General features: G+C 33.4%; 1 protein-coding gene across 9 annotated transcripts in view; it reads right to left on the bottom strand.

Annotated features, from left to right (window-relative positions):
• The window catches only part of LOC135223644 (unconventional myosin-XVIIIa-like), a 1,035,943-nt gene that overhangs the window by 14,405 nt on the left and 1,002,167 nt on the right, over nt 1–19,371 (bottom strand). For 8 of the 9 annotated variants that reach the window (XM_064262281.1, XM_064262286.1, XM_064262283.1 and 5 more), the window contains 5 exons: nt 19,073–19,240; nt 18,710–18,841; nt 14,307–14,459; nt 10,576–10,898; nt 9,843–9,959 (listed from right to left, as the gene is read on the bottom strand). In XM_064262281.1, the coding sequence (XP_064118351.1) occupies nt 9,843–9,959; nt 10,576–10,898; nt 14,307–14,459; nt 18,710–18,841; nt 19,073–19,240 (893 nt within the window). The remainder of the gene's footprint in view (nt 1–9,842; nt 9,960–10,575; nt 10,899–14,306; nt 14,460–18,709; nt 18,842–19,072; nt 19,241–19,371) is intronic. The other variant, XM_064262280.1, reaches the window with a different exon arrangement.

Genomic DNA, 19,371 nt, shown 5'->3' with positions numbered 1-19,371 from the left:
TGGTGAAGGACTTATTTCATCATTATTATCTAAATAAGGGGATGTTTTCCATTTGATTTTAGGCATTTTCTTCTTCTTGATGTCATTAGTATTAATTTGAGTTTTGGGGGAGAAATTATTTCTCTTTCTCATTTTCTTCTTGTTTGGTCAGCATGATCTTCCTTTCCAGAGTCTAGAGATGTCAATTCTTCATCTCTCATTAGTATTTCATAAGGGTTGCTTATAAGTACTGTATTGCTAGCGTCTCCAAGAGACTTTTTGTTAATTTCTAAGTTTGTTGACATTGTTGTTTGTTAGTTTTTCCAGGTATTATAAAATGTTTCTTGGGCATTACTTTTTCTACAGCGTCTCGATATGATTTATTTCTAGCAGGGTCCATTAAACCTCTTGATTTTAATTCTTGCTTTCCTTCTGGAATTGACATGCCAGACCTGCTTATTAGTAGTTTTAATTCAATGTTATATATGTAGAATGGGCATATCTTTGATCTTGCATCATGGTCTTGTCCACAATTACAACATTTGGGAACGCCACAGTTCCAGGTGGTTTCATGATCTTCTGAACCACAGAATGCACAGATTGGTTCATTTCTACATTTGCTTTTTGTATGTCCATACTTAGAGCAATTTGTGCATTGAAGAGGCTTTGGTACATGGGGTAATACCTCTCTTCTCTGGCCTTCTATTTTAATATTAGGTGGAAGTCTGCCCTTCAAGTTTAATTTTAGCTATACTCAATTTTTTTTCCCTGATGTCTTTTATTTGGGATTTCATATACTTTTACGTTTTCAATATTGGGATATCTAATTTTTAATGAGTTCAATAACAATGTCTCATCTGGTAGGCCATCACAATCATTATTGGGTAGTAACATTACTGTTCTTTCAATGCTGTTGAAAGTGTCATGTCTTTCGACCGTGACATTTATCCCGTTCATATTATTAAGCATTTGATAATTTTCTGATTGAAGTTTTGTGGTAGCTTCTACTATCCATTCTTTTCTTGTTATAGATCAAAATGTCATTTCTTTGGTCGGGTACTGAGCTAATAAAATATTTTCAAATTTAGCAGCTCAGTTTCTGTTTTAAAAACCAAGTATCTTGGCCAAGTGCCATATATGTAATGTGTTCAACAACAACTCATGAACTATTTGAAAAGCATGTAAGATTTACTTACAGGTATGAAGCGCATGGCAGTGAAATTAGCGGTACAGTTACTTGACCACTTACGAAAATCTCAAACACTTCACAGAAAAAGTTCTGACTGTGGATAGGCAATGGGAAAGTACAAGCCAGTTTAATTGCCTTGTTGATAACTTGTTTGATTTATTCAATTCTAGAGTGACTTTAGGTAGAAAGTCTTTATGGAATGCTTACGGGCTCAACTTAGAAAACAAAAACAAGCGTTGCAGGAGATGATTCACCTATCTAGAAGAATAAAAACTCTGGGAGGCAAAGAACTTTACCTTTTCAAAAAGGTAAAGTTCTTACAAATCTCTAATGAACTTGGTAGGGATATTAAGTGAAAAATTTGCAAGATCATACATCAAGATGGACTAGAGCACTTTTTTTGGCTTTATATGGAAAATGGAAGATGTCATCAGCATCCATCACCTGATGAATTTAAGCACTCCATTAAGTGAAAAATACAATGTTAAAAATTGTATTAGCCATAATATGACTGAAGCCTCATTTTCCAACTTGGTAACTAAAGAAAGCACTTCTTGTGAGGTTGAAAAAACTTATCTTCAGAAAGAGTTAAGCTAATCGGCAATATCGTTTTGTGTGCCAATGGAGGAATTGCATAATGACAATGAAGACTAAACTGTTGAACAAGAAATGTTAGAAGATGCCATGGAGGAAGGAGGCTTGCAATACATAGGTGGTTTTATAGCCTGTAAGTTTCCAGAGTATGACTTTCTAGGAACTAAAGCAACTGAAGGAGATGGATGGCAAATGGGTTTGGCACTATATAAGTAGATCAAATGAAAAGCTAATGAAACCTCGACCACAATTTTTTTATTATTTAAAATCGATGGAAAAGATGATTATTTGTTATCATGGGGAAAAATACCCAAAATCAGGAAACGGTACGATAAACAAGTTGAGTGATGTAATAAGCAATTGCATTCCATTACCTTCAGAGTAATTAAATTTTTTGTTCACTGCCGTACATTTTTCAGGATTCATAGATTAAATAGGGACATTGGCTTTTTAAAAAGTGACAAACAAACTGAAAAAGTTGGTAACGTAATTGTTAACCTTATGTATTTATGTATTATGTGTTATAAATGTTAAGTCCCTCGTTTTAAATTCTAGTTTTTATTATTTGGATGAATATATGTATAGAAATGAATATGGTCAACAGGTGTTTTATTTTCATAAAAGAATAAATAATAATTTCTAATATTAAAAAGAGACAACGGGGATACAGGCTAAACATTTTCCTATTTGGACAGAGCTTGGGCACAGGAGAAAGAAAGTAGACTGCGTGACGTCACTTTTCTTAACCACCATCTCCTTGTATTCTCTAGACCTTGAGTAATACTATTGTTATCGGCCCTTTAATGGTACGTACGGTGCTGTAATTTCATGTTTGAAATCGTAACTTTATGTTTGACGCTGTGCATCAAGTTTCAGTGCTGTAAGCACTGTTAACGTGAAACATCAGGTTATGGTGGTGAAAAAGGGCCATGAGATTGAATCCGCCGTAATGGTAACACACTATGCAGTCAACCCCTTGGATTCGCATTCTCATAATTCACAGACTCGGTGATTTGCAGAATTTTCTGTGGAACCTATCTATAAATTATTCATGGGAAAACTCACCCATTCGTAGATTTTTCGTACAGCAATAATCTGTAGTATTTTCATATTTTTGACATTAAATACTGTACTGTACATACACATGGTACATTCTATGATGAAATAATGATTAGCAGTACAGTGGTCCCCAGTTTTTATGTGTTTCACATTTCTGTGTTTCATTTTGTTGTGGATTTTTGTGGAGCACTATTCACTTGTGCGCGGAAGAAATTTCACTAATTTGTACATTTTTTTTATAGAGCAGTATTCACTAATTACCATATTTTCATTTTATTTTTATGACTAAATACATTATTATGTTATCAAATTATTTATTAATTTTCAAATGTTAATATTAAACACACAAAAATATCTATAAAATGTTTAAAACAAATTAAATATATCTGTAATGCAAGTCAAACTTGTTACACCCCAGAGTGAGCTTAACAACTTTTTCTCTCTCTCTCTCACTAATCACAGCAAAGTATATAAAATGCTTACAGTATTACATACAAATTAAGTAAATCTTTAATACAAATTGTAAACTTAAACTCATTCAGGGGCCTTCCCCGGAATGATAGGTGGGGCCCCAGAATAAGCTTTATTATTCTCTCTCCCTCTCTTGGGTAATGTATGATGTATTAGAAATTATATTATTATATTGTAGTGTTTTTGCATGATAGAGCATGCTGTACATTATCTGAAATATTCAATAATTATTTTAATTTCATTTTCCCGTCTGCTTTTATTGAAATGCAAAAACTTGTATGTTATAATGATACTAGCATGGAAATATGAAAAAATGAATGAGAAAGTAACATCACGTTTATCCATAAAACTATACTGTACAAAACAAACACATGCATAAAAATCGCTCTATCTCTTATCTCAGAGAGAGAGAGAGAGAGAGAGAGAGACGAGGAGAAGAGAAGAGAGGAGAGAGAGAGAGAGAGAGAGAGAAGAGAGAGAGAGAGAGAGACTTCACAGGCACTTAAACTGGCTGGGATGAGAGCAAAATGTTTTTACGGAGATTAGAGATGAAACATCAACAAGTGATAAAATATTCTCTTGTGTGCTGTTATGTGTGATAATCATTGTCAACTAAACTTGTAATGAAATACGGTACAATATCAGACAAGGCAAAAAAATATAGCAACACTATCTTCATGGTCTGTCCTGAACATGCTGTATTTGTTTATTTTCGTGTTTTTTTAATGTTTATGGTACAGTAACTGATATTACTTGCATTAAAATTATATGTACACTCCAGTATTGATATACATGAGAGAGAGAGAGAGAGATTATGTCGTCACAGAAAAAGTTTTTGCTACGAGAATGACGGCAGGAATTTCTTAATAAATTTATTGGAGTTCGTGAGGACTATGTACGCAAACTGCGGTTCTTTTTGATGCTGTGTATTTTTTAAATTTTAAGGAATGTTATTGTTGGAAATTAAATGTGATTGTGAACTTAAGAGCAACCTTCAGTACAGAAATCCGAAAAATCTAAAAACTGAAAACAGTTTGGCCTCAGGACTTTGGATAAGAAATTATGAACCTGTAGTACAGTACTGAAGTAGTTCCTTTTTAATTTTTGCTATTAAGGTCTTAATTATCCAGTGGGTCCTTGACTTACAACGCCACTGACTTATGGCAATTTGATCTTATAACACTTTTTCAGTGCTGTTAACCAGGGGTATAATAAAAATCGTCTCCGGTATGCCGAGGGGGTCTCGGAGTGAGTGCCGAAGCGGAAAAAATATTTTTTTCAAAAAATCACAGCGCACTTAGTTTTCAAGATTAAGAGTTCATTTTTGGCTCCTTGTTTTGTCATTGCCTGAAGTTTAGTATGCAACCATCAGAAATGAAAAAAAAAAATAATTATCATTTATAAATACTGCGATATATGATAGCACGAAAACAAAATTTCATATATAATTGTATTCAAATTGCGCTGTGAGCAAAACGGTTAAAGCTAACCAGTTAATTTTTTTCGTTGTACTGTACACTAAATTACGATTGTTTTGGTATATAACACATTGTAAAATGATCAAAGCAACACAGAGAACATATTATCACAAAATGATGCATGAATTCGTAATGCGCGGATGTAAAAAAAATGTTTTTTTTTTTTTTCAAAAATTCACCATAAATCTAAATATTGTTCTAGAGACTTCCAATTTGTTTCAAACTGAAGATAAATGATTGAATATTACTATACTGTAAGAGTTTTAGCTTACAATTGCAGTTTTCAACCATTTCGGAGGAGTTAAAATTGACCGAATGTCGAATTTTTTTATATATTTTTTATATGCAAATATTTCAAAAATGAGAAAAGCTACAACCTTCAATTATTTTTGTTGTATTCTACATAAAATTGCGCTCATTTTCATATATAAGACTCTATGAAACGCTTAATATGAAATGGAGCAAATATTCCGAGAATGCGACGTACACATTTCGGAGATTTGCAGCGGAGAATCCGGGCGCGGAGGGAAGGAAAGTTTTTTAAAAAATTCACCATAAATCTAAATGTTGTGTTAGAGACTTTGAATTTATTTCAAAATGAAGATAAATGACTGAATATTACTATACTGTAAGAGTTTTAGCTTACAATTGCGTTTTTCGACCATTTCGGTAGAGTCAAATTTGACCGAACGTGGTTTTTTTCTATTTATTGTGATTTATATGCAAATATTTCGAAAATGAGAAAAGCTGCAACCTACAATTATTTTCAGTTGTATTCTACATGAAATTGCACACATTTTCATATATAAAACTTTATGTAACGGCTAATTTAAAATGGTGCAAACATTACGAAAATCGCACGTATGATTTTTTCGGAAGAGTTACCGTGCAGACATAAGGAAAATGTTTTTTATTCATAAATTCACCATAAATCGAAATATTGTGCTAGAGACTTCCAATTTGTTGCAAAATGAAGGTAAATGATTTAATATTACTAGAATATAAGAGTTTTAGCTTACAATTGCGTTTTTCGATCATTTCGGTAGAGTCAAAGTTGACCAAAGGTTGAAATTTTGGCACATCGTTATTTATATGAAAATATTTCAAAACTGATAAAAGCTACAAGAATGGGTTGTTTTTAGTTGTATTGTGCATGAAATTGAACACATTTCCAAATATAAAACTTTATGTAACGGCTAATTTAAAATGGTGCAAACATTACGACAATCGCACGTATGATTTTTTCGGAAGAGTTACTGCGCAGACGTAAGGAAAAAGTTTTTTTTAATAAATTCACCATAAATCGAAATATTGTGCTAGAGACTTCCAATTAGTTGCAAATTAAAGGTAAATCATTGAATATTACTAAAATATAAGTTTTAGCTTACAATTGCGTTTTTTGACCATTTCGGTAGAGTCAAAGTTGACCGAAGGTTGAAATTTTGGCACTTATCGTTATTTATATGAAAATATTTCAAAACTGATAAAAGCTGCAATCATGAATATTTTGTTGTTGTATTTTACATGTAATTGCGCACACTTTCATATATAATACCTCATGTAACGGCTAATTTAAAATGGTGCAAAAATGATGTCAAAGTGACAAAATAATTTCCGAGATGTGTCACTGATACTTTTTAGTGTGATAAGAAAGAAATTCGCGCTTGCGCGCCTGCGTGATGATTGTAAACAAAACAACACCTTGATCCGTGAACTCCCAGCATCCCTCAAGGCGCGTGATTTGAAAGTTTTTGGCTGGTAGGCCTATAAGTATTTTTCCGCAAATTTTAAAAAAAAACTTTGGTATGTCGACGTAAAATACGTCCAATCGGCACCCGACAGACAATTTATCTCGACGTAAAATATGTCCAACAGGCGTTTAAGGGTTAATGGCATTTTACAGCACCACCATAAACGCCCTTGATGGTGCTAACAGCAAGAATAGGTATCTAGTTAATGGAGGTGTAACTTAATGCAACATTAAGTTACAGTGTTAAGTTTTGGTGCTGTAAGAGCTGTTAAAGGTAAAAAACCGACTTACAGCAGAAATCAACTTATGGTGTTGCACTGGAATGGATTACCTGCCATAAGTCGAGGACGCTATAAACAAACAGTGCCCGTAAAGTAAAAAACCTTAGGCAGTCCTCCCTTATCAGCAGCGTCAGTTACCAGTGTTCTGGTTTTAGGGCATTTGGCTAACAACATTGTTAACCAGACTTTTGGCAGTAGTAAGCGATTTTTGGCGTCGGTAAGCGGTTTATTGGCATATGTAAGCTGTATATTGGTGTTTATGACATCGTAAACGCTATTTCTTACCATAATTATCAGCGATTATCGTTTATCGAACTTGGTCAGGAACTAAACCCCTTGTCATTAACCAGAACTACCTGTATGATTAACCCTTAAACGCCGACTGGACGTATTTTACGTCGACATTTTTTATTATCCCGGGTGCCGACTGGACGTATTTTACGTCGACATACAAAAGTTTTTTAAAAATTCACGGAAAAATACTTTTAGGCCTACCAGCCAAAAACTCTTGAATCAAGCGCCTTGGGGGATGCTGGGAGTTCACGGATCAAGGTGTTGTTTTGTTTACAATCGTTACGCAGGAGCGCAAGCGCGAATTTCTTTCTTGCCACACTAAAAAGTATCTGTGACACATCTTTGAAATTATTTTGTCACTTTGACATAATTTTTGTACCATTTTAAATTAGCTGTTACATGGAGTATTATATATGAAAATGTGCGCATTTTTATGTAGAATACAACAAAAAAATACTCATGATTGTAGCTTTTATCAGTTTTGAGATATTTTTATATAAATAACGATAAGTGCCAAAATTTCAACCTTCGGTCAACTTTGACTCTACCGAAATGGTCGAAAAACGCAATTGTAAGCTAAAACTCTTATATTTTAGTAATATTCAATCATTTACCTTCATTTTGCAACTAATTGGAAGTCTCTAGCACAATATTTCGATTTATGGTGAATTTATGAAAAAACTTTTTCCTTACGTCCGCGCGGTAACTCTTCCGAAAAAAATCATACATGCGATTGTGGTAATGTTTGCACCATTTTAAAATTAGCCGTTATATAAAGTTTTATATTTGGAAATGTGCGCAATTTCATGCACAATACAACTAAAAACAACCCATGGTTGTAGCTTTTATCAATTTTGAAATATTTTCATATAAAAAATGATAAGTGACAAATTTTCTACCTTTGGTCAACTTTGACTCTACCGAAATGGTCGAAAAACGCAATTGTAAGCTAAAAAGCTTATATTCTATTAATATTGAATCATTTATCTTCATTTTGCAACAAATTGGAAGTCTCTAGCACAATATTTCGATTTATGGTGAATTTATGAAAAAAATAACATTTTCATTACGTCCGCGAGGTAACTCTTCCGAAAAAATCATACGTGCGATTGTGGTAATGTTTGCCAAACCTTTTAAATTAGCCGTTACATAAAGTTTTATATATGAAAATGTGCGCAATTTCATGTAGAATACAACAAATATAATTGAAGGTTGTAGCTTTTCTCATTTTTGAAATATTTGCATATAAATCACAATAAAAACAAAAAAAACCATGTTCGGTCAACTTTGACTCTACTGAAATGGTCGAAAAACGCAATTGTAAGCTAAAACTCTTACAATATAGTAATATTCAGTCATTTATCTTCATCTTGAAACAAATTCGAAGTCTCTAGCACAATATTTAGATTTATGGTGAATTTAAAAAAAAAAACTTTCCTTCCCCCCGTGCGCGGATTCTCCGCCACAAATCTCCGAAATGCGTACGTCCCATTCTCGGAATATTTGCTCCATTTCATATTAGGCATTTCATAGAGTTTTATATATGAAAATGAGTGCAATTTTATGTAGAATAAAACGAAAAATATTTGAAAGTTGTAGCTTTTCTAATTTCTGAAATAATTGCATATAAAAAGAAATATATAAAAAAATTCGACATTCGGTCAACTTTAACTCGTCAGATATGGTCGAAAACTGCAATTGTAAGCTAATACTCTCACAGTATAGTAATATTCAATAATTTTCTTCATTTTGAAAGAAATTGGAAGTCTCTAGGACAATATTTAGATTTATGGTGAATTTTTGAAAAAAATATTTGTTTACGTCCGCGCGTTAAGAATTCATGCATTATTTTGTGATAATATTTTCTCTGTGTTGCTTTTATCGTTTTACAATGTATTATATACCAAAATGATCGCAATTTAGTGTACATTACAACGAAAAAAATTAACTGGTTAGCTTTAACCGTTTTGCTCACAGCGCAATTTTGTTTTCGCGCTATCATATATCGCATTATTTATATATGATAATGATAAGTTTTTTCATTTCTGATGGTTGCATACTAAACTTCAGGCAATGACAAAATAAAGGAGCCAAAAATGAACTCTTAATCTTGAAAACTAAGCGCACTGTGATTTTTTGAAAAAAATATTTTTTCCACTTCCGCTCTCACTCTCAGACAGCCTCGGCACACGGAAGACGATTTTTAATATACCCCTTCGGCGCTTAAGGGTTAATATAAAACCAGAACTACCTGTATGATTAATATAAACTGTAGGACAGTAAAAGCCTTAGCATAGTTTTTGGATTTGAAAGCAATGTAAATTAATAAAGAAACAGTTCGTCACTCGATCCAGAGATGAAAACCATTTCACACCGATATATCCAGAAGTAGTACGGTATATACCACTGTCTGTTGTATCGGTGAGCTACTGTATTATGAAATGATAAAGTAGTATGCATTTATCTTAAAAATCAAGAAGCAACACTGCATCAATTAGGCAAAAATTAGAATAAGCCACATAAATCATAATATTTTTCTAATAACAATGAACAAAAATAATTTTTACATTAAAATGAAATTAAATCAAAATGAAAACTTAGAACAAAATATAAAGTACATGTAAAAAAATAATTTGTGGTTGTGAACGTTGGCAAAGTTATTGCTGTTAAATGCGGGAAATTTAAAATGCAATGTACAGTACAATACATACAATTTGCGCCACCTGAAGGTTTGTGGTGCAGATTACCTTTCAAGCTGGTGCACTTCTGAGGGAGGAGTGCGGAGAGTTGAATTAGAAGATGATCGTTGATGCTTCAAGGATGCAGTCAAATAAGAGCTCAAGCTGCCATCACTGTCGCTGTCACTAGAAACAGATAAGCAAGGTCCAGGATAGCACACACAATAGCCCAAGCTAGGTACCAGACACTAGCCAATTGGCAAGTAAGGCACACAAGCTTTGTTAACAAATGCAAAAGCTACTTATGCTACACCCAAGCAAAGGAAACTGGAAATTATGTGAATTGTATCAGATCAGGAACAGGTGACAATGGTTACTTGGATGCTTTTGTACTGCATTTATTACTGGAACTGCAAGCTAATTTATTATGGCAACTAAAGGATCCATCTCCTAAATTACATTTCTTTATGCAGAGGTATATATTGAAATCTCCCTGCATGCTACAAAATTCATTATACATTAATATTAAGTAACAATTGCAATGTGGTTAGAACTACAAGCTTTTGCACTATTAAGATGACATGAGTTTTGTTAATCTGTAGCATGCAAGACCATTAAGAGAAACAGGTTACATATGAGAAAGAACCAAACAGAATTTACAGGAAAAAGTTTGGCTGAGGATTATGAGAAGGATTTTTTAAATCATAAATAAGTACTTAATTGAAGACAGAACTGCAAATAGAAGACAGCCAAATCTTAGTGAAAAAATCAAGAACAAATTTTTCAACAGACATTAACTTACCTGTCAGAGAGTTCTGAGTCAGAGTCAGATATATCACCTTGAATAGCCTGCTGGAGATCTTCAATTCTTTTGAAAGCCAATTTAAGGTCACTTTTCAGTGTGGCTACTTCTGCATCTGAAAGTTCTAACTGCTTTTCCAGCTCTGACTTTTTATTCACTGCTTCAGTATAGCGCTGTTGCATATTTGAAAGGTCTTCCTTTGCATCCCTCAACTGCCGGGTTAGTCTCTTGCTTTGGTCCAAAGCCTGGGATTCTTTCATTTTTGCTGCATCACATTCACCAGAGAGCCGCTCGATCTGGTCTTTCAACCTGCCAATTTGACTCTGAAAGTAGTACAAAAATAATTATACTTCACCAAAGTACAGTATGTAAATCCAAAACACTGCTTTGGATGGCTTTATAATTTGGTTTGAAGTTTTGACCATGTAAACATGTTTATTAATAGTCTGATAAGGAAGACCATCTGTACCAGTGACAGCCAACATCTTTTATCTGCTCTCACAAGTAAGAAGCATCTTTCCATGACAGCTGTGGAGGGGTGTTAAGTTGGAACTTTGGTAAACAAACAGCATGTATTGGGGGCAAAAAATTAATATTGAAAGATCACTGTTTTTGACACCAGAATAACTACGTATATATTGGTGGGAAATTGAATGCAGAGGATATCAATTATCCAATGGGAAAAACATCACTAGATCAGCAGTACCTGTATCTATATTATCATGTTGTCAACTTACAACAGTACCTACGATTACTCCATGTCTAGGTGATATAAAATTACTAGTATGATATCTTATCTGGGTTCTAGTACACTTGAGCACATTTTCTTGAGAATGAAGCCCTTTAATTAGAAGGATGTAATCCTTCACATATTCTCTAAGACTGAAAGATAAGGTGATGGATAGATGAAAGCGGGCCACTGTTGAATGAAATCTGTGAAAGAAATATACTTTCAAGATTTCTCAAGAACAAGGGATCTTATGATGCCATGATGTTAAATGGGACCTGCATAAAGACACATGGATTAGTATAAAATCACTTATGGTGAGAGTTGAATGAAAGGAAGGCAGTGCACCTAATGGAGAGAATGGTCCTTCTTAGCCTACAAGAAATTTTCATCAATCGGGCAAGACGCTCACAAGAAGCGGAGGGGCAACACAAGGTTATTCAAGAGGCTCTGATTAACCTTCTCAAGCTCACATGAATGCAAATAACCAAATCTGCTTTGGAACCATGTATGTATCCTTCCCTCTTGCATAGAACAAACAACATTCTGAAGAACAAAAGAAGGACATGGCATCAAAGACCTATAATACTAGAGTTGACCAGTGGAGAGAACTAAACTAGTTTAGGAATTCTTTGAGAATGGGATATAATACAGTAACATCATGTCTACCTATTCCTCCACTATATGCTATCTATTTAATCCCCACCTAATTTAGATCAAAAGGTATATGTACAATCCAGTTCAATGGGCAGACTTCAGCAAGCAGTTGGGTGACAGCGATGATTCTTCAGCAAGAAGTAACATTTTCACACTGTATCTGTCTCATCTTGCTGGTTTACATGACCCACATATTTTTAATAAAGTAAACTGTAACTATGTGGCTCATTCAGTAGTACTGATATGCCCTTTATACTACCAACAAAATGGGCTAGAACACTTCACTTAATACAGGCAGTCCCCAGTTATCGGTGGGGGTATTCCCGATGGCGTGATAACTGAAAACAGTCAAAAACCAAAAATCTGTGATAATAGCACCGATCCCGTTATCGGTGCCGATAATGGGAATCAGTGGCACTGTTAAGTGAGGATCGGTACTGATAACCAGGAACTCACACATATCGATGCCTAAAATCCAGTTATCGTCACCGCCAGACAAGCGCCATGAAACTGGATCACTGTTAACTGAGGCCGCCGATAACTGGGGACTGCATTACAACTATGCAGCATTCCTGCAAGGATTTAGTTTAAGAGAGGCCAGCTGGAAAATGAAGGATGGATACTGAAACCATGACAAAAAATTTTGAAATATTTTCTTGGCATGTTGGTATTTGGTAATATGTTTATCTAATACTCTATCAAAATTCATGGTAGTTTCATAGTAGGTATAGGAGATTTCCAATACTAGTCCTCACAAACTGGAGTGCATGGTTTGTATTTCTTAAAATTCAGTACTACATATATATTTGTTAAAAGTAAATAACAATAACTTTTATGGATAAGTACCATAAAAAATTGACCAATGGCACCTTTGATCCACTGATATTAGATGATAACACCAAAATGTGCTCAGTAGTCTGAACACCTTGTCCATGTAACACTGTGATGCATCAGCTCAAGGTCAGGATGCTCCAGCTTTAGAAGCTGAATTTTAAAAATTAATTTTCCTTGTATTTATGTTAGTTCTTTTGAGGAAATATAGACTAGTTTTATATGAGTTTGCTTTTTAGCCTAGAGTCTAATAACTTGATTTAGCTACAGAGTTGCCCGTGGATGCCAAGGCAGGCTACGTTACCAATTAGTGATTTCTCTCCTTTTAATTAAACAGGGTCAAGTAGACCTTGTAACATATACATATAGATGATACACAGGATAATTTTCAATATAGTAAATACAACCTCACATACACACATATATATATGCATACATGTATATATATAGTATAGGAATTAATTCATAATTACAAGCCAGGCATTTAAAAACTGTATGCAAAAGTGATGTAAAAATGATTAATATCCTTTTAATCCTATTATATCTGGATGACTCTGACCAAAGCATAATAAAGGTAGTATGCATTAAAATATTATTTATTGTGTACAAAAGAATATTATTAAATATTACAATATATGGGTGTTACAGCAATAAATTTTATGACGGCAAAATCAAATCTAAAGTGTTAAGATGTTTTCAGATACTGTAGCATAACTATAACTATCACCTCAATATATACAACTGCCAGATGTAAGTAAGTTTTATACACATGATATTTGGCATGTGCATTTTTCAGTTTCCTTAAATAAAAAAATGTTGTGAAATTAAATTTTCATCATATTGCTAGTGGGTGTAATACAAAACACGTACAGTATTACCGTCTTTTGAAAATTACAATAATTGGTGGTTAAGCTGGAATGCTGCTCAAGCTTTGTCAATCATGCTTTAAGAATTAAAGTAACTTGTATTAAACCAACTTTTCAGATAGTAATTCTTTTTTATTCAAGTACCAATAACATCATTTGATGAGTGTCCTGCAAACTCTTAAATACAGTAATGACTGCAACAGTAAAAGCAGGCATTGTAAAAATTTAAAAATGAGTACTGCATGTGTTATGTTCATTGTCAACTGATATTGTACAGAGTGAGTAGCTACTGAACTCCTTGCATTTGTGTGAATGTGTGTATGCACAGCTTATATACTGTACTACAGCAATATTATCGTTTACTTATTTGGTATGACAAACAAAATTTACAAAATCCTTGTGCTGTCCAAAACATGCCAATAGGTAGGTAGGTGCTTGATCTCGGCAGACATTTTTTTTAATTTTTACCTTATTGAGGAAATGAATAACAAATAAATTTGTAACCTGAGAATCATACAAGTCTGGTTGACTGTACTGTTTTAGGGAAATATAAAGTATTGGTTCATAATTTTAAACTGATATTATTGAATTGGTTACACATATAATTTGACAAAATGAAACTTTATACATATATAACATATAGCACTAACCTCAAGCCTTTGCCTAGTTGTTAACTCAAGTTCTAACTTAGACTCAATTTCCTTTATTTTCATTTCCAAGCGACGCTGTGTATGAATGTTAGCAGTTTCTCCTTCTAAAACTTCTACTTTGCTGCTCAACTCCATCATTCTTTCTTGAAGTACCTGTAAAATTTATGTTTAACAAACTTTGAAACATTCATAATACTACTCACTGTCAAGAAGACACCTTAGGTAAAAAGTCAACTCAAAAGTGAAAAATTATTGTCACTTTCCATGTTCCCCGATCTGATAAGACTACATGGTCCCATGATATAAAACCACAATTGACCTAAAATCTCTTTTACTTTCACAAAAAAGCTAAATTTGGCTTCCTAAACATTTATATTTTTTATCACAAAATACTTTTAGGGCCTTCAACTGAATTTTAAATATCATAATTACCTGAGTTTAAACCTTTGTGAATGTTTAAATTTCTGTATGTGTATGCTTTAACATCTCAAAATGTTAAAGCATTTGTGTTTAAAAAAATTTGATAAAATTATCATCAGTAGTTAATAATGTGTAGAATTCAAAAGATTATTTTTAGTCAAACAACAATACGTATGTGAGTATACAAGAAATGAGGAGCTTTAAGGAAAAGATTAATTAGATAATTATAAGTTAAGACAAAGCAAGGACTCAATTTGATTTGTATTAAGATGAAACTACTAAAGATCTAATTTTAAAACAAGTGCTAACATCTTCTAAAGAATTTTAAATACCCTACGCAATATTGCTAATAAACTCCATAACAGACTATACTTTAAAAACTTAATCTAGACTTCACCATGCTTATTGCAGCACAGCAACTTAAGTTACAGTAACAAAGAGGCTTTTAACATAAAACACTAAGTCATTCACTATATGGATAAATTATATCAACAACTAAGGTATGCATTCAATTAACAAAAGCAAATTTCCAAATTTACCACATTTACAAACTTTTGGACATTTACAGTAATTCCTTCAACAACTACTATTGCTTGTTAATCAGAATTTACTAGGCTTTCATTATTTAAACCCCTTACCCAATTCACCTCTTTCACCTCACTAAGGCTTCCATGCAAAAAAAATCCACATATTTGATTGGTGTTTGGCTATCTGTCAGCATGACATCACAACAAGATTCTAAATAAACATGCAAAGCAAGTAACATGGTGAGTTCATATTATAACATGATGAGTTCATCTAATGACACAATGGAATCCATCCCCACTTATGAAAATTGATAGCTTCTGAAGATCAGGGCACTGGCCTGTTAAAATATTAGCACTGTCTGACATCTAGGGTATCCTAAGACTGTTCTAGAATGTTAAGCATAGTACTGCAATAAAGTCCTTTTATCATTTATGAAATGGACTGTCTTTGACCTACATTCATAAAATTTAAAATGCTGTAAAAGATCTTTAATTTTCATTATTAGCGGTCCCAATTATTCAACCTAACTCAGTAAAGCTCTATTGATTTTTTATGAAGTCTGACACTTTACTCGTAGTGACGGACTTTTTACTGTAAATCCTTACAGTATACTGTATATTTTCTTATCATTTTATTTTTCAACCATAACTGGAACCAAAGAATGCAATATGCATGCATACAGAAGAACATACACATACAGAAATTTAAACATTCACAAAGGTTTAAACTCAGGTAATTATGATATTTTTAACAATGTGTCTTTCTTAACTATGTACTTATAAAAACATGTGTCTCACACAGAGAGAGAGAGAGAGAGAGAGAGAGAGAGAGAGAGAGAGAGAGAGAGAGAGAGAGAGAGAGAGAGAGAGAGAGAGAGAGAGAGAGAGTGTGTACAGCATCAAATGATGACTGTGGCCTAGATTCATATGGGGCACTGAAAAGTCTAGGCCACCTATATTTTTTCTTTATCTCATTAATTCATAGTGAATCTTTTGTGTACGGATAGTGTGAGTAATAGAAAAGCTATCATGAAAATTATGTGAAAATACAGTGCGTAACTAGTGAATATTGCACAGAAAAAATACCGCATATAGGAGATTTTTCAGCAAATAATGTGCGCATACAGTTATACGTACCCGGAACTTTGGCGAGGTTAGGTAACAGAACCCCTTGTGCAAAGGGAATTTTCGCTTAAGTTTGGCATGGTCTCTAAAAATACTAACAAATACTTACTTCTAGAGTTTGAACACAAAATATAACCATAATCATGCTCCCTAAGTATTAAGCTAACATTAAATGAAATCAAAGTTACTGTAATTACATTTAAAAGTTAGCTTAATATATTACCCTTAAAAAAAAGAAATAAATGGTTGGTAAAAATATAGGATTGTGTGGAGTACAAACATACAATTTATCTCTTCTATCCCCCTTCCGACCAATCTATTTTTAGAAGTCTTCTCAATCTCATTTTTAAGAAATTCTTTATTCTGTTTCTTTCTCTTTGTTCTGAAGTTACTTTTCATGTACAAAAAGTGCTTTTTATTTGGACTAATACAACTCTTAGTTGTGTGTCTATGTTTAAAATTAGATAAATTTAAAATTATCTACTGCTAACTACAAATGGGAGAGAGAGAGAATTACCATTATTATTATTATTTAATCTTGTTAATCTTATTACTATTTAAAAATATTAATAAACATATATATGTACCCTAATAATTCTCTCATCTTAGTGAGAGAGAGAGAGAGAGAGAGAGAGAGAGAGAGAGAGAGAGAGAGAGAGAGAGAGAGAAAAGACTTGTTCTTGCATAAAAAAAGAAATGGAAAGGTTATTTTACTTCTTTAAAACATTATCACATACGAATGTTGTAATTGCAATTATCATTATTTAATATTAATAAACATACTTATGTGTACCATAAAAATTCTCTCATCTCAGTAAGAGAGAGAGAGAGAGTGCACATAAAAGCTTGAAACCTATAAATCACATACAAAATTAAACAAACACTTGCAGAGTTTCTTGAGGATTCGAAAATGTTGTGCTTGCATGTCGGTGAAATCTCACCCATGACAATCAGTTAGTAGGTTCCAATGAAAATTGAATTCACGTAACTCAATCACGTATGACTGAAGTATTACTTTATTTTCCATAGAGAACTCCATGAATACATGAGACTGTGAATAGTGAGGGTTGACTGTATAGCAAAAAGCACTGTCTTTCAATTTAGCACATTTATCAAGACTAATGTAGTTTTTAAATATTTTGAATAACCTTAAGTTTGTTATGGCTACAATAGTCAAATGACCTTTGCTCTCAAAAATATTTTTTGCTTGTTTAGTTACATTTTACAATTCACAGGTCTAATAAAATTTAGAGTTTAAGAGCAATTAAAATCATGTTTTTTTTCTCCACAGGATCTTTCCTCATACATATTCCCTTCTTCAGTACATAGTTCAAACTTACACTTTCATAAAAGTGGCGAACTTAGTTTATTGCTTTATATTGGTCTTTTCCATTCTGGTTCGGAACACTGTTCTCATGTTTGAGGTGATTTACCTTTACCTCTACTTTTAACAGAAATTAATAAAGTGCAATTAATTTACTCACTGACAGTATTTACCTTGTTCATTTGCTCTTCATCTATACTAATAAAGAGCAAACAAATAAGCACACCCTCAGCCCAAAGCTTGTGATTTTGCCCAGAAAAAAAATTGTCATTAATGATAAAATATTTTATTTAACCAAGCGTGGTATCAGATGCCCCCCCCCCCTCTCTCTCTCTCTCTCTCTCTCTCTCTCTCTCTCCTCTCTCTTCCTTCTTCTCTCTCCGCTCTCTCTATCTCTCTCTCTCTCCTCTCTCTCCTCTCTCTCTCTCTCTCTCTCTCTCTCTCTCTCTCTCTACCCAGCTTTTCCCCTCCAAAATACTAATTCCCTTGCCTTCCACTTCCCCTAATAACTCCTTACTGCCTGTTTATGTCTGTAAGCAATGTTACCAACAATTGTTTATGACTGTGCAGTGTTGCCAACCACAGTTTTTACAATATTTATGAACTGTATATATATCACACACATCTTGGGTGCCAGGGTGCCAGTTCCATTCTGATATTATCAAGTTGTGGATGAGGTAAACACAGATAACCCAAGGACTAAAGTATTATACTACTTGTCTTAATAGGGATGATCAAAGCTGACAGATACAAACAGGAAGCAAGGCATACCCTTACAATCCAGACACAGAAAAATGATGGAAAATAAAGGAATATAGCAGCTAAGTCTCGCTCATTTATAAACATTCATTTTAACTTTATGATAAACAAAACGCCTTACAGACCAAAATAAGAAAAGAACACAAAATAACTCCACTAAATACCAGGAATTTACATACACCAGTATAGTAATTTCAACTGTTGTTAAACTCAGTTCCATAAGCTCTGCTAGCATTCTTTCAACTCACCTGTTTACTGTGCTCCAATTCTGCTATCTGCTGTGACTGTTCTGATAACGTAATTTGGTCAACTGAAAGCTGAGATACAACGGCCTTGTATTTCTTCATAACTTCAGCTAATTCTTCTTCACTCTCCTCAATCTGCAAGATTTGTAACAACTCAAATGTAAGTCTTCATAGGGTTGTCTTTATAGAGTTATAAGTTTAAAATTACTTGCAATGAAATGCTAGTATGTAATTTGCCTCATTCCAAAGCATAAAACTCTAGATAAAACAATAAGCTACTCAAAAGCTGACCATCTTACGACAAAAAATTAAATGATAACATGTTAAATATTAAATTTACACGAGTCAAATAACAATATGTCTTACCTGGGTTTGGATTTCAGCTTTTTCCTTATTGACTCGGGCACACTTGTCCTCAGATTCTTTCTTGGCCCTTAATGCTTCATCAAGCTGACTAGATACATCTGCTAAATCTGATTCAGCACACTGACGAGCCTTAAGAGCTGCAGTTTTAGCAAATTCAGCATCTTCAAGCTGTGATAATATAAAATTTAAAATTAATTTGTATTTGTCTAATGTATAAAGGAGTGTCTTTCAGTCTGAGCTGGAAACTGGTCAAAACTTAGTTGTTAACAGGTGGCAATGAGGGGTGAGTAGGGAGTATC

Source organism: Macrobrachium nipponense, chromosome 10 (genome assembly GCF_015104395.2).
Source record: "Macrobrachium nipponense isolate FS-2020 chromosome 10, ASM1510439v2, whole genome shotgun sequence".
Lineage (NCBI taxonomy): Eukaryota > Metazoa > Arthropoda > Malacostraca > Decapoda > Palaemonidae > Macrobrachium > Macrobrachium nipponense.
This window is presented reverse-complemented; position numbering and strand designations above follow the sequence as displayed.